The 15468-nt window shown below is 38.0% G+C and overlaps 1 protein-coding gene across 3 annotated transcripts in view; it reads right to left on the bottom strand.

The window, feature by feature from the left end:
- Nucleotides 1-11762, bottom strand: part of LOC137632323 (atrial natriuretic peptide-converting enzyme-like) — a 229331-nt gene extending 217569 nt beyond the window's left edge. For all 3 annotated transcript variants that reach the window (XM_068364244.1, XM_068364247.1, XM_068364245.1), the window contains exons 1-2: nt 11698-11762; nt 11410-11569 (exon numbers count right to left, since the gene is read on the bottom strand). In XM_068364244.1, the coding sequence (XP_068220345.1) occupies nt 11410-11532 (123 nt within the window). In that variant the 5' untranslated portion in view covers nt 11533-11569; nt 11698-11762. The remainder of the gene's footprint in view (nt 1-11409; nt 11570-11697) is intronic.
- Nucleotides 11763-15468: the final 3706 nt, after the last annotated feature.

The following is a 15468-nucleotide window of genomic DNA, read 5'->3' as shown; positions in this document are numbered from 1 at the left end:
GTCTGTTATTAACAGTGCTTATTATCTTCTTTTATTCACGTTTCATTTTTTATTTTACGTATAATCATGGATCATTAGAACCTTAATTTCGGTATAGGTATTAGTAGTGATGAGAAAAGGAAGGCGATGCTTTCATTAGAAATGAAGCAAGAAATTGTAGAAAAACATGAGTGCGATGTGCGTGTGAGTGATCTGGCTAAACAATATGGCCGGAATATGTCTACGATCTCAACGATCATCAAGCAAAAGGCAGCCAATAAAGCAGTCAAACCATTATTTCAAAACGTCACAGCCCTACACTGGAAGAGATGGAACGCCTTTTGTTAATATGGATAAAGGACAAAGAGATTGTTGGCGATACGATCACTGAAAATATCATTTGCGAGAAGGCCAGCGCAATCTATTGAGACTTGAAGGCAGCGGGCTCTGGGAATGACGCGGGGGAGAGTTCAACCGATCCTATGACGGAGGAATTCAAGGCGTCTCGTGGTTGGTTCAAGAAATTTAAGAGACGGACCGGGATTCATTCAGTAGTTCGGCACGGAGAGGCTTCAAGTTCGGACACCAAGGCTGCTAATGATTTTGTTAAGAAGTTCAAAAAGATCGTGGAGGATGAAGGCTACGTAGAGCAGCAAGTTTTTAACTGTGATGAAATCAGTCTGTTCTGGAAAAAGATGCCTAGTTGAACATACATCACTGCCGAAGAGAAGAAAATGCATGAACATAAGCCTATGAAGGATCGGTTGACTCTTGTCCTATGTGCCAACACGAGCGGGGACTGCAAAATAAATCCATTATTAGTTTATCATTCCGAAAACCCAAGGGCATTTAAGGCACACCCAGTCAATAAGGACATGCTGCATGTTTTCTGGTGTGCTAATTCTAAGGCTTGGGTTACTAGACACTTCTTTGTTGATTGGGTAAACCAAGTTTTCGGCCCTGCTGTCAAGAGGTACCTTCAGGAGAGTTGCCTTTAAAGTACTTGCTTTGCTTGGATAATGCTCCCGATTACCCCTCAGGACTCGAAGATGATATCATCGACCAGTTCAAGTTTATCAGCGTGCTGAATCTTCCACCGAACACCACCCCTATCCTCCAGCCCATGGACCAGCAAGTCATCTCTAATTTTAAGAAACTCTACAACAAGCACTTAATCAAGCAGTGCTTTAATGTCATGCAAAGCACTAACTTAACTTTGCGTGAATTTTGGAGCCGCCATTTCAATATCGTGCACTGTTTGAAGATCATAGATCAGGCTTGGGAGGGAGTAACTCGACGGACACTGAATTCAGTTTGAAAGAAGCTTTGGCCTGATGCCGTTTCCCTCAGAAATTTTGAAGGTTTTGGCCCCGAACCGTAACCTCTGCTTTCCATAGAGGAAGACATAGAAGAGATTGTATCTCTTGACAAGTCCATGGGTCTGGAGGTCGATGAAGATGACATCACCGAATCATCGAGGAGCAACATGAAGAGCTCATCACTGAGGAACTCAAGGAGCTGCATGTCATGCAGAATGATGAGTTCCAAGCGCAGTTAAGTGAGTCGGAGGATATCGAGCAGGTAGAGTACATAAAAGAGATATTGGCATATCATCAACACGTGGTTGATTTCATTGATAGGTATCACCCACAGAAACTTTAGGTTTGCCGTGTAGTTTTGCAATTCGAGATGTCTGCTTAACCCATTTCAGAAAAATTCTGAAAAGCCGTACGAAGCTATTTTCTCTCGATAGTTTCTTTAAAAAATCTACGAAGTGGTCTAGTGATCGTGATGAAGAAAAAAAAAAGTGAAAAAAACTTAGATTGAAGTGAGTGAAAGTTATGAAAATTAAAAATCAAAAAGAAAAGAAAACGAAAAAAAATATAAAATTAAGAAATTAAATAAAAATAAAGAAGCTAAGTTAGGTTAAAGTTCACGTAGTGTAAGTTAGAGTGAGTTACGGTACATTATCGCAGTCACCACCTCTACCTCCTCGCCAACCGTCCGTCTCATCCTGTGTAGCAAAGCCTACACTTTCATTGACCTGTCTCTAAAGTAAAGTGACAATAAAAAACCCTTTTTTATTTATCATTTCTTTATAATTATTCTTTTTTACATCTCTATTATGTAATGCAATTGTATTATTGCTATGTGTAATTATGTTTGAAAGTTTACTGAATGTTGAGAATAATAGGGAGGCAGATATAATTGCTGTTGCAGTTGTTGAGGTACTGGTGATGGGAGATGAAATGAGAAAGAGATTACAATAGAGAAAGTGAGGAGAGCACTAGATGAAACGAGAGTAGGAAAAGCATCTGGTATGGATGGTGTGAGAGCTGAGATGTTGAAGGAAGGGGGTGTGACTGTACTTGAATGGTTGGTGAGATTGTTTAATATGTGTTTTGTGTTGTCAATGGTACCAGTAGATTGGGTTTGTGCATGTTTTGTACCACTATATAAGGGTAAGGGAGATGTGCATGAGTGTTGTAATTCAAGAGGTATTAGTTTGTTGAGTGTAGTTGGAAAAGTGTATGGTAGAGTAATAATTAATAGGATTAAAGATAAAACAGAGAATGCAATCTTAGAAGTACAGGGTGGTTTTAGAAGAGGTAGGGGTTGTATGAATCAGATTTTTACAGTTAGGCAGATATGATAGAAATATTTAGCAAAAGGTAAGGAGGTGTATGTTGCGTTTATGGATCTGGAGAAAGTGTATGATAGAGTTGATAGGGAAGCAATGTGGAATGTGATGAGGTTATATGGAGTTGGTGGAAGGTTGTTGCAAGCAGCAAAAATTTTATACAAAGGTAGTAAAGCATGTGTTAGGATAGGAAATGAAGTGAGTGATTGGTTTCTGGTGAGAGTGGGGCTGAGACAGGGATGTGTGATGTCGCCGTGGTTGTTTAACTTGTATGTTGATGGAGTGGTGAGAGAGGTGAATGCTCGAGTGCTTGGACGAGGATTAAAACTGGTAGACGAGAATGACCATGAATGGGAGGTAAATCAGTTGTTGGCGGATGATACTGTACTGGTTGCAGACACAGAAGAGAAGCTTGGCCGATTAGTGACAGAATTTGGAAGGGTGTGTGAGAGAAGGAAGTTGAGAGTTAATATAGGTAAGAGTAAGGTTATGAGATGTACGAGAAGGGAAGGTGGTGCAAGGTTGAATGTCATGTTGAATGGAGAGTTACTTGAGGAGGTGGATCAGTTTAAGTACTTGGGGTCTGTTGTTGCAGCAAATGGTGGAGTGGAAGCAGATGTACGTCAGCGTGAATGAAGGTTGCAAAATGTTGGGGGCAGTTAAGGGAGTAGTAAAAAATAGAGGGTTGGGCATAAATGTAAAGAGAGTTCTATATGAGAAAGTGATTGTACCAACTGTGATGTATGGATCGGAGTTGTGGGGAATGAAAGTGATGGAGAGACAGAAATTGAATGTGTTCGAGATGAAGTGTCTAAGGAGTATGGCTGGTGTATCTCGAGTAGATAGGGTTAGGAACGAAGTGGTGAGAGTGAGAACGGGTGTAAGAAATGAGTTAGCAGCTAGAGTGGATATGAATGTGTTGAGGTGGTTTGGCCGTGTTGAGGTGGTTTGGCCATGTTGAGAGAATGGAAAATGGCTGTCTGCTAAAGAAGGTGATGAATGCAAGAGTTGATGGGAGAAGTACAAGAGGAAGGCCAAGGTTTCGGTGGATGGATGGAGTGAAGAAAGCTCTGGGTGATAGAAGGATAGATGCGAGAGGCAAGAGAGCGTGCTAGAAATAGGAATGAATGGCGAGCGATTGTGACGCAGTTCCAGTAAATCCTGCTGCTTCCTCCGGTGCCTTAGATGACCGCGGAGGTAGCAGCAGTAGGGGATTCAGCGTTATGAAGCTTCATCTGTGGTGGATAACAGGGGAGGGTAGGCTGTGGCACCCTAGCAGTACCAACTGAACTTGGTTGAGTCCCTTGTCAGGCTGGGAGGAACGTAGAGAGTAGAGGTCCCCTTTTTGTTTTTGTTTCATTTGTTGATGTCGGCTACCCCCCAAAATTGGGGGAAGTGCCTTGGTATATGTATGTATGTATGTAATTATTTGTAGTAATTTATTAAGGAGTTATCATAGGTTTTTGGGCTGTAGCGCAATTATACAAATTACAATGTATTCTTATGGGAATATTCGCTCCAACGTACGATCGTTTTAACATACGATCTAGGTCCCGGAACGAATTAAGATCGTATGTAGAGCTTCCATCAGTGGAACCTCTCCATACGACTGTTCCAGCATCCAAAGTAAAATTCGATCAAATTTTTGTCTCGACACCCTCCAACATCCGACGTAGACCATACGCTCAGAATTTTCTCGAAGCGTCGGTCGTAGTTTCTTGTTTCCGCCTGTAGACAGCAGCACATCGAAGGGACGCCAGTGAGCGTCACATCGGTTAGTTCTCTGTTCTCGTGCGCATTGTGTGGTTGTACTCTGTTCAGTCCATTATTAACAGTGCTTATTATCTTCCTTTTCTCATGTTTCATTTTTTATTTTACATATATTCATGGGTCCTAAGAAGCTTAGTTTCGGTACAGGTATTATTAGTGGTGAGAAAAGGAAGAAGGCAACTCTTTTATTAAGAATTATAGAAAACATAAGCGCAGTGTGCGTGTGAGTGATCTGGCTAAACAATATGGCCAGAATATGTCTACAATCTCGACGATCATCAAGCAGAAGGCAGCCATTAAAGCAGTCAAACCATCGAAGGGGATCACTATTATTTCAAAATGTCGCAGCCCTACCCTGGAAGAGATGGAACACCTTTTGTTGATATGGATAAAGGACAAAAAGATTGTCGGCAATATGATCAGTGAAACGATCATTTGTGAGAAGGCCAGCGCTATCTATTGTGACTTGAAGGGGGCGGGCTCTGGGGGAGATGCGGATGAGAGTTCAACCGATCCTACAACGGAGGAATTCAAGGCGTCTTGTGGTTGGTTTGAGAAATTTAAGAGACGGACTGGGATTCATTCAGTTGTTTGGCTCGGAGAGGCTTCAAGTTCGGACACCAAGGCTGCTAACAATTTCGTTAAGTTTGAAAAGATCGTGGAGGATGAAGGCTACGTAGAGCAGCAAGTTTTTAATTGTGATGAAACCGGTCTGTTTTGGAAAAAGATGCCTAGTCGAACATACATCACCACCGAAGAGAAGAAAATGCCTGAACATAAGCCTATGACGGATTGGTTGTCTCTTGTCCTATGTGCCAACGCCAGCGAGGACTGCAAAATAAAGCTGTTATTGGTTTATTCTTCAGAAAACCCTAGGGCATTTAAGGCACATACAGTCAATAAGGACATGCTGCATGTTTTCTGGCGTGCTAATTCTAAGGCTTCCGTTACTATGCATTTCTTTGTTGAATGGGTAAAAAAGTTTTCGGTCCTGCTGTCAAGAAGAAGTACTTTCAGGAGAGGAATTTGCCTTTAAAGTATTTGCTTTGCTTGGATAATGCTCCCGCTCACCCACAGGACTTGAAGATGATATCATCGACCAGTTCAAGTTCATTAGATTGCTGTATCTTCTACCAAACACCGCCCCTATCCTCCAGCACATGGACCCGCAAGTCATCTCTAATTTTAAGAAACTCTATACCAAGCACTTACTTAAGCAATGCTTCAATGTCATGCAAAGCACTAACTTAACTTTGCGTGAATTTTGGAGCCGCCATTTCAATATCGTGCACTGCCTGAAGATCATAGATCAGGCTTTGGAGGGAGTAACTCGACAGACACTGAATTCAGCTTGGAAGCTTTGGCCTGATGCAGTTTCTCCCAGAGATTTTGAAGGTTTAGGCCCTGAGCATGAACCTGTGCTTGCCGTAGAGGAAGACGTTGAAGATATTGTATCCCTTGGCAAGTCCATGGGTCTGGAGGTCGATGAATATGACATCACTGAATTCGTTGAGGAGCATCATGAAGAGCTCACCACCGAGGAACTCAAGGAGCTGCACGCCATGCAGAATGATGAGTTCCAAGCGCAGTTGAGTGAGTCAGAGGATATCGAGGAGGTAGAGCACATCTTAAGTTCGGCTGAAATAAAAGAGATGTTAGCACATTATCAACACGTGGTTGATTTCATTGACAAGTATCACCCATAGTAAATTCAGGTTTGCCATGTAGTTTCGCGATTCGATGATGTCTGTTTACCCATTTCAGGAAAATTCTGAAAAGCTGTACCAAGCAACTTTCTCTCCATAGTTTCTTCAAAAAATCTACGAAGTGGTCTAGTGATCATGATGAAGAGAAAGAAAGTGAAGCAAAGAAAACTAAGATTGATTTGAGTGAAAGTGATGAAAATTAAAAATCAAATAGAAACAAAATCATAAAATATAAAATATAAAAAAAAAAAAATTAGCTAAGTTAGGTTAAAGTTCACGTAGTGTAAGTTCGAGTAAGTTACGGTACGTTATCTCAGCCACCTCCTCTACCTCCTCGCCGACCGTTCGTCTAGTGCGTAGCAAATCCTACACCTGCGTTGGCCTGTCTTTAAGGTAGAGTGACAATAAAAACACCTTTTTTATTTATAATTTCTTTATAATTATTCTTTTTTACATCTCTATTATATAATGCAATTGTATTATTGTTACTGTATGTGAAATTATGTGAGGTAATTTATTAAGGAGTCATCACAGGTTTTTGGGCTGTAGAACGAATTATACAAATTACAGTGTATTCTTATGAGGGATATTCGCTCCAACATACAATCGTTTCAACAAACAAAGCAGGTCCCGGAATGAATTAAGATCGTGTGTAGAGGTTCCACTATATATCTTTTATTTATTCCTTTTATTAGAAATTTAATCGGCTCTGGCGCTCGCGTCGTGGCGTGGTAGTGTGGCGCTGGTGGTTGGCTAGGACCTTTGTATCGGCCCATCCCTTTGACGAAGGAATTAACTAAATGGAAGACAACCTGTGAATAGTGGTTTTCACGCGCCTTTGCTTTATACACGACACCCAAAAGGTGCTCGCGCGAGGGTAGTAACCTCAGCATTCCAAGCTTTTACCTTTCTCTGGTATAATTGGAAGGTTTTATCAGAAAAGATATATAAGAAGGACTCTTTTCACCGGGCGCCACAGGTCGACCCAGAAATTGCATTTTTCATGAATTTCTAAAAATATATTATTAACAATTTTTCGTTAAATTTCACATTCAACACATATTTTTAATTTTTCAGCATTACAGTTGTGTGTTTTTTACATTAGTACAAAGTTCAATATTTTGCCAATATAATGCAACAAACCAGAAGCCTTAATCTGTTATAGTTTGGACGTAACGATTTTAAAAAAATACTTTTGCTCGTGAACATCATTTTTCGGCGAAGGCCATATGCATTTTACATCACCCCAACTTTTGTAAGGGCATAAGTGCCAGAGGGTTAAATATTCAGATTTTAAAATTAATCAAACCATAAAATTGGCTAGGGCCTTTGTATCGGCCCATCCCTTTGACGAAGGAATTAACTAAATGGAAGACAACCTGTGAATAGTGGATTTCACGCGCCTTTGCTTTATACACGACACCCAAAAGGTGCTCGCGCGAGGGTAGTAACCTCAACATTCCATGCTTTTATCTTTCTCTGGTATAATTGGAAGGTTTTATCAGAAAAGATATATAAGAAGGACTCTTTTCACCGGGCGCCACAGGTCGACCCAGAAATTGCATTTTTCATGAATTTCTAAAAATATATTATTAACAATTTTTCTTTAAATTTCACGTTCAACACACATTTTTTATTTTTCAGCATTACAGTTGTGTGTTTTTTACATTAGTACAAAGTTCAATATTTTGCCAATATAATGCAACAAACCAGAAGCCTTAATCTGTTATAGTTTGGACGTAACGATTTTAAAAAAATACTTTTGCTCGTGAACATCATTTTTCGGCGAAGGCCATATGCATTTTACATCACCCCAACTTTTGTAAGGGCATAAGTGCCAGAGGGTTAAATATTCAGATTTTAAAATTAATCAAACCATAAAATTGGCTAGGGCCTTTGTATCGGCCCATCCCTTTGACGAAGGAATTAACTAAATGGAAGACAACCTGTGAATAGTGGATTTCACGTGCCTTTGCTTTATACACGACACCCAAAAGGTGCTCGCGCGAGGGTTGTAACCTCAGCATTCCATGCTCTTATCTTTCTCTGGTATAATTGGAAGGTTTTATCAGAAAAGGTATATAAGAAGGACTCTTTTCACCGGGCGCCTCAGGTCTCTCCCCAGAAATAGATTTTTCCTTCGTCAAAATCCCTTATATACACTCCTGCAAATGGGACCTCCTTACAGCCAAGGGCTGTATAGATGAATGTTCAAAAGTCAGATTTGCATTATCTCTGTATGTTTTAAAAAGGCAGTAAGATTCATCAATGTTTAACAAGAAACAAGAGGCGTGTGATGTTCATCATGTTCAAAATGGGACCATGGGGAATCACCAGATTTTGTTGAGATATTTTCAAAATGTGCCCCTGGTAAGAATGTATAAAAGATGTACAGCAAAAGGTAGTGCCCAAATATCCAAGAAGAACAAGAACATATGCAAGATAAAGTGAATGTTGCGGTATATTAAGAGAGTTCAAAGAAACGTGAATTAGTTTTCTGGGTATGAGCCAGCAGTTTCTAATGCTATGGTGTTCTTAAATAGTGGGCGCACAAAAACACAGTACAAGTAGTTTAAATAAAATTGTAGCAATCATTTGTGTTGTTATCATTCTTTAGATTCAACCTGAGAACCCTTAGTGAAACTATTTAATGCTGTATAAGCTATATCTGCTTGCCTATCTATTGTGAAACATTCCTTATAAAGAATGAGAGAGTAATGGCCAAAACCTTAAGAAAATGCACGCAGAAAAATAAGTTACGAGACACAAGCATTATACAGTCTTCTTCTTCTTTGGCTAAAGCTTTTCCCGCTATGCAGGGTATTTTTTGAAAGCCGTTTCCAATTTCTTCAATCTCCAATATCCTCCACTGTGAGATCTTTCTCCTCCATATCTGCTGTTACAAACACCATCCACCTTATCTTTGGTCTCTACTCCCCATCCTCCTACCTGGAACATTCATCTCCAACAACCTCCTCCCAACATACTCCTGGTCTCTCCTCATTACAGGCCAAAACATGTGGAGTCTTTTCTTGGATTTTCTTTGACACATCTGTAACCTTTGTTCTTCCCCTTACCAAGTCATTCCTAACCTTATACAGTCTTGTGATCTCAGCTATCCATCTTAGCATTCTCATGTGTGTAACATAAATTTTCTTCTCGAAGATCTTTTTCAAGGGCCAGGTCTCTGCACCATATGTCATGGCAAGTCTCACTACAGTTTTAGGTACCTTCCATTTAACTTTAGGTCTATTCTTCGATCACACAACACTCACGACACTTTTTTAATTATTCCATCCAACTTGAATTCTACTGTTCACTTCCATTTGGACCTATGCTGTTTCCTCCACATATGATCCTAGGTACTTGGATTTTTCTGTCCTCTTTACTATTTCGCCCAGCAAGGATATATCATTCAATTGGTTCTGTGGGTTGCAACACATATACAGTACTCTGTTTTTTATCTACTAATCTTTAGCCCTCTGCTCTCCAATTCCTCTCTCTATATTTCAAGCTTCCCCTCCAATCCTTCTCTGGTTTCATCACACAGAACTATATCATCTGCAAACAGTATGGTCTACGGTAACCGTTCCCTCACTCGTTTAGTAATTACATCCATTACTATATTAACAAAGTAGGAGCTTAATGACGACCCCTGGTGTAACCCAACCCTTACTTCAAACGTCTCAGTCAAACCAACACTCGTTCTTATTTGTGTGCCTGCTCCTTCATACATATCTCTGATCAGTCTAACACATTTCTCTGGTGTTCCCCTCTCTCTCAGACATCTCCATATCTCCTGCCATAGAACTCTATCATAAGCCTTTTAAGTCAATAAATACTATATGTAATTCCTTTTGGCCTTCTCTATATTTTTCCATCAACTGCCTTAGTGCAAACATTGTATCCATCATCCTTTTGCCTGGCATAAATCCAAACTGTTCTTCTCCAATCTTGGTTCTTCCCTTATCCTACGCCCTATGATCCTTTCCCAAAGCTTCATAGTATGTGGGAAGGAATGAATGATTTGAAGTTCTCTGACATCCTGACATCGAAGGTCATTGACGCCGATATAGTTTATTATAAATAAAAATTAAAAAAAATATTCAATTAAAACCAGAAAAGTAAATATATTATAAAGATTAAATAGTATTAAGAAGACCTGCTGATAAAAATTCAATCACAATTTGTAGGAGGAATTTCATTGCCCTATAATTATTACAATTTTGTACATCCCCTTTCTTTGAATATGGGTATTAAAAAGCTATTCCTCCACATTATTATTATTATTATTACTATCCAAGCTACAACCCTAGTTGGAAAAGCAAGATGCTATAAGCCCAGGGGTTCCAACAGGGAAAATTAGCCCAGTGAGGAAAGGAAATAAGGAAATAAATAAATGAAGAGAACAAATTAACAATAAATCATTCTAAAATAAGTAACAACGTCAAAACAGACATGTCATATATAAACTATTAACAACATAAAAAACAAATATGTCATAAATAAACTATAAAAAAAAAAACTCATGTCCGCCTGGTCAACAAAAAAGCATTTGCTCCAACTTTGAACTTTTGAAGTTCTACTGATTCAACCACCCGATTAGGAAGATCATTCCACAACTTGGTCACAGCTGGAATAAAACTTCTAGAATACTGCGTGGTATTGAGCCTCGTGATGGAGAAGGCCTGGCTATTAAAATTAACTGCCTGCCTAGTATTACGAACAAGATAGAATTGTCCAGGGAGATCTGACTGTAAAGGATGGTCAGAGTTATGAAAAATCTTAAGCAACATGCATAATGAACTAATTAAACGACGGTGCCAGAGATTAATATCTAGATCAGGAATAAGAAATTTAATAGACCGTAAGTTTCCGTCCAACAAATTAAGATGAGAATCAGCAGCTGAACACCACACAGGAGAACAATACTCAAAACAAGGTAGAATGAAAGAATTAAAACACTTCTTCAGAATAGATTGATCACCGAAAATCTTGAAAGACTTTCTCAATAAGACTATTTTTTGTGCAATTGAAGAAGACACAGACCTTATATGTTTCTCAAAAGTAAATTCTGGTACATTTTCTTTCCGGTGTATCTTTTTCATCAGATCCCACAGCATATCTACTCCAAATTCCCACAAGTATTTCCAGACTACCACTGGGATCTCATCAGCATTATACAGTATATGCAGTAATTCAAATCAGCAAAATTTTACAAAACAAAAAGACAATAATGAATGAAAATGCTTATGCTAAAGTGTTAACATGGATTATTTATATCTACAAGTTCTTATTTAATTCTGGACTTACCTTCTTATTTCCCAAAGATATAGATGCAAGTGCCACTGATGAGAGAAAGCATGTAATGACAATCATGTCAAAAACCAATCTCAAGGGAACACTTCGAGATATTTTACTCCCTTGACAAATCATGACCAGATTTAATGTTTCCCTCTGTTTTCGTTTTTAACTGAAATTGAAACACACAATAAATAATACTTTTAAAAAGATTTAGTATAAAAATGAGACCTCTTATGAAATAACTTTCTGCAAAAAATGTCTCCAATATTTTTCATATAATAATAACTATTCACTAACACTTGGAAGCTAATAACGTATCCACTGTTTAACCCTTCCAAGTTTCCTTGCTTATGACACACTCCCAACTAAAGTAGTAAGACTAACTGAAGGGCAAGATAAAGACCAAGTGTGAGTCACTCTCTGCCTGAGAGAGAGAGAGAGAGAGAGAGAGAGAGAGAGAGAGAATGAATTCTGCATAAATATTTCCACTGTTTGAGGGGAGAGAGAGAGAGAGAGAGAGAGAGAGAGAGAGTAATTCTGCATATCTATTTCCATTGAGAGAGAGATAGAGAGAGAGAGAGAGAGAGAGAGAGAGAGAGAGAGAGAGAGGGGGGGGGGGAGAGAGAATTCTTCATAAATATTTCCACTGTTTGAGAGAGAGAGAATTCTTCATAAATATTTCCACTGTTTGAGAGAGAGAGAGAGAATTCTTCATAAAATATTTCCACTGTTAGAGAGAGAGAGAGAGAGAGAGAGGAGAGAGAGAGAGAGAGAATGAATTCTGCATAAATATTTCCACTGTTTGAGGAGAGAGAGAGAGAGAGAGAGAGAGAGAGAGAGAGTAATTCTGCAAATATTTCCACTGTTTGAGGAGAGAGAGAGAGAGAGAGAGAGAGAGAGAGAGAGTAATTCTGCATAAATATTTCCACTGTTTGAGGAGAGAGAGAGAGAGAGAGAGGAGAGAGAGTAATTCTGCATAAATATTTCCACTGTTTGAGGAGAGAGAGAGAGAGAGAGAGAGAGAGAGAGAGAATGAATTCTGCATATCTATTTCCATTGTTTGAGAGAGAGAGAGAGAGAGAGAGAGAGAGAGAGTAATTCTGCATATTTATTTCCATTGTTTGAGAGAGAGAGAGAGAGAGAGAGAGAGAGAGTAATTCTGCATAAATATTTCCACTGTTTGAGGAAGGAGAGAGAGAGAGAGAGAGAGAGAGAGAGAGAGAGAGAGTGAATTCTGCATAAATATTTCCACTGTTTGAGGAGAGAGAGAGAGAGAGAGAGAGAGAGAGTAATTCTGCATATCTATTTCCATTGTTTGAGAGAGAGAGAGAGAGAGAGAGAGAGAGAGAGAAAAAAAATTCTGCATTTATATTTCCATTGTCTGAAGTAATTGTTCACTAGCCATTAATAACGGTAAAGTGCCATGCACCGGAATATAATCAAATTCATATCTATATAAAGAGAGAAAGAGTCCCAATTTGAGTATGTATTAACTTACTATTGGAAATGAAATTATCATCATGCGAGAAGTCCCAAAAATTACAATCAAAGTGAGTTTTCCATTCTACTTGAACAAAAAAAAAATAGTTAAAAGACAAACATTTTAAATTTCCCAATTATTTTGGCTTATAAACTTTATTCCTAAAATATGGGGTCGTATTTTTACCTTCTAAAATTCTAATAAAGAGATACATACATACTATACATTAAGACATATTCATATAAATTTGTACATTATATATATATATATATATATACCTGTGTATATATATATATATATATACCTGTGTATATATATATACATATATATATACATATATATATATATATACATATATATAATATATATATATACACCTGTATGTGTATGTATATATATATATATATACCTGTATGTATATATATATATATATCATCATCATCAATCAATCATTACTGGTCCATTGCAGAACAAAGGTCCCAGACATGTCCTTCCCCTTGCCAGTCTATACCCCCTAAACTTTCTAAGTTCATCAATCAATCATCTTCTTTTCCTTCCCCCGCTTCTATTGCAGTCTCTAGGGACCCATTCTGTTATTCTCAATGTCCATCTATTATCTGTCATTTGCATTATAACATTATTATGACCAGCCCATGTCCATTTCTTTCTTTTTTTTACATGCTGCTAGAATATCCTCTGCTTTAATTTGCTCTTGTATCCATGTTGCTCTTTTCTGTCTCTTTGTGTTATCTCAATCATTATTCTTTCCATATCTCGCTGAGTTGTACCTAGATTCACTTCAAGTTTCAGATGCATAAGTAAAAACTTGAAGGACCATCTAATTTAAATATTTTTTTCAAATTAGCATTTCACTTTTCATAATCTCATGTTGTTTATCAAAAGATCTCCATCCCATGCTTACCCTTCTTTTAATTTCAGTCTTGTGGCTAGGGGAAACACCTAAAGTCTGTACTAAGTATGTACAGCATATTCATTGCCAATATCTAGGTTTGTTAATAACTTTTATTTGTTGTCTTTCTGCATTTTCATTGAAACATTATCTAGTTTTACTCAAACTCATTTTCATTCCTCTATTTCGGCTTTACTTATTTGAATCTTTTATCATCCTTTGCACTTACTCCCCTGATTCACAATACACAACTATGTCATCTAAAATATTAAATTGTTGAGGTATTCTCCATTAAAAGTACTCATTAAGTTGTTGAGGTATTCCCCATTAATATTACTTTATACATATTTCCAATCTAAATTTTTAAAAAAATTCTAAACATGCTCTGTGAAAAATCAAGGAGAGATGGGGTCTCCCTCTCTACCAAAAATTAATAGCTCGTTCAGGAATAAGAAATTCTGTAGACCATAAGTTCCTGTCCAACAAATTACACTGACATTGAGCAGCTCAAGACCAGAGAGGAGATTAATACTCGGAGCAATGCAAAACGAAAAAAAAAAATAAAACACTGCTTCAGAATAAATTAATCACCAAAACTCTTAATAGACTTTCTCAATAAGCCATTTTTTGTGCAACTGAAGAAGAGACAGACCGAATGAGTTTCTCAAAAGTAAATTTGATATCAAGAATCACACCTAAAATTAGTAAGTCATACAGGGTTAAAGAAACATTATTATCAATGCTGAGATCTGGATGTTGAGAAGCTACTGTCCTCGACCAACTTACAATCATACTTTTACTTTTGTTAGTATTCAATTTCAGGCCCCATAATTTGCTCCATGCACTAATTTTAGCCAGATCTCTATTAAGGGATTTAGCAACCCAATTCTAACATTCAGAAGATGGGATTGAGGCAAAGAGAGCAGCATCATCTGCATATCCAACAAGCTTATTTTCTGAGCCAAACCTCATGTCCGGTGTATATAGTATGGAAAGTAATGGGCCCAAGAACACTACACTGAGGAACACCAGATATTACATTTCTATACTCACTATGGTGCCCATCAACAGCTCTTTGTGATCTTTAACTTAAAAATTCAATAATGATGCTAAGAAAAGGCCCATCCAATGCCAAATGTTTAAGTTCGAAAACAAGGGCCTTGTGATTAACACGATCAAAGGTAGTACTGAAAATGAAGGCCAATCATATGAACTTCCTCACCACAATCTAGATGGGCATCACATGCTCCAGTGCCTTTACAAATGATTACCTTCAGCAAACCTATTTAGATGTTTTGTGAAGACATACAAAAACTTTAGATAAAATGGGAGTTATGGAAATTGGGCAGTAAATTAGCTGGACTAGAGCTACCCACAAAACATAATGGAGTAATATTACTAATGTTCCAGTAAATGCTAGAAAAATTCTTCTTGCTAAACTTGTGGAAAATAACATATTTTAGGAGCTAAGACACCCTGCAGTCTTTAAAAAAAAAAACAAAGGAAAAATACCCTTTGGGTCTACACCTCCATAATAAACACAGAGCTTTGAAATCAAAAAATATAATATCAGTATATGATAATATTGATTGCAAAAGCCACCTTAGGTCAACGTCCGGAAATCCCAAAATCACCACTGATAAGAGACCCGTGATAAGAATAGGCTTGGAAATATTTA

This window comes from Palaemon carinicauda, chromosome 41, assembly GCF_036898095.1.
Source record: "Palaemon carinicauda isolate YSFRI2023 chromosome 41, ASM3689809v2, whole genome shotgun sequence".
Taxonomy (NCBI): Eukaryota; Metazoa; Arthropoda; class Malacostraca; order Decapoda; family Palaemonidae; genus Palaemon; species Palaemon carinicauda.
The sequence above is the reverse complement of the archived record's forward strand: the minus strand, read 5'-3'. Positions and strand labels throughout refer to the sequence as shown.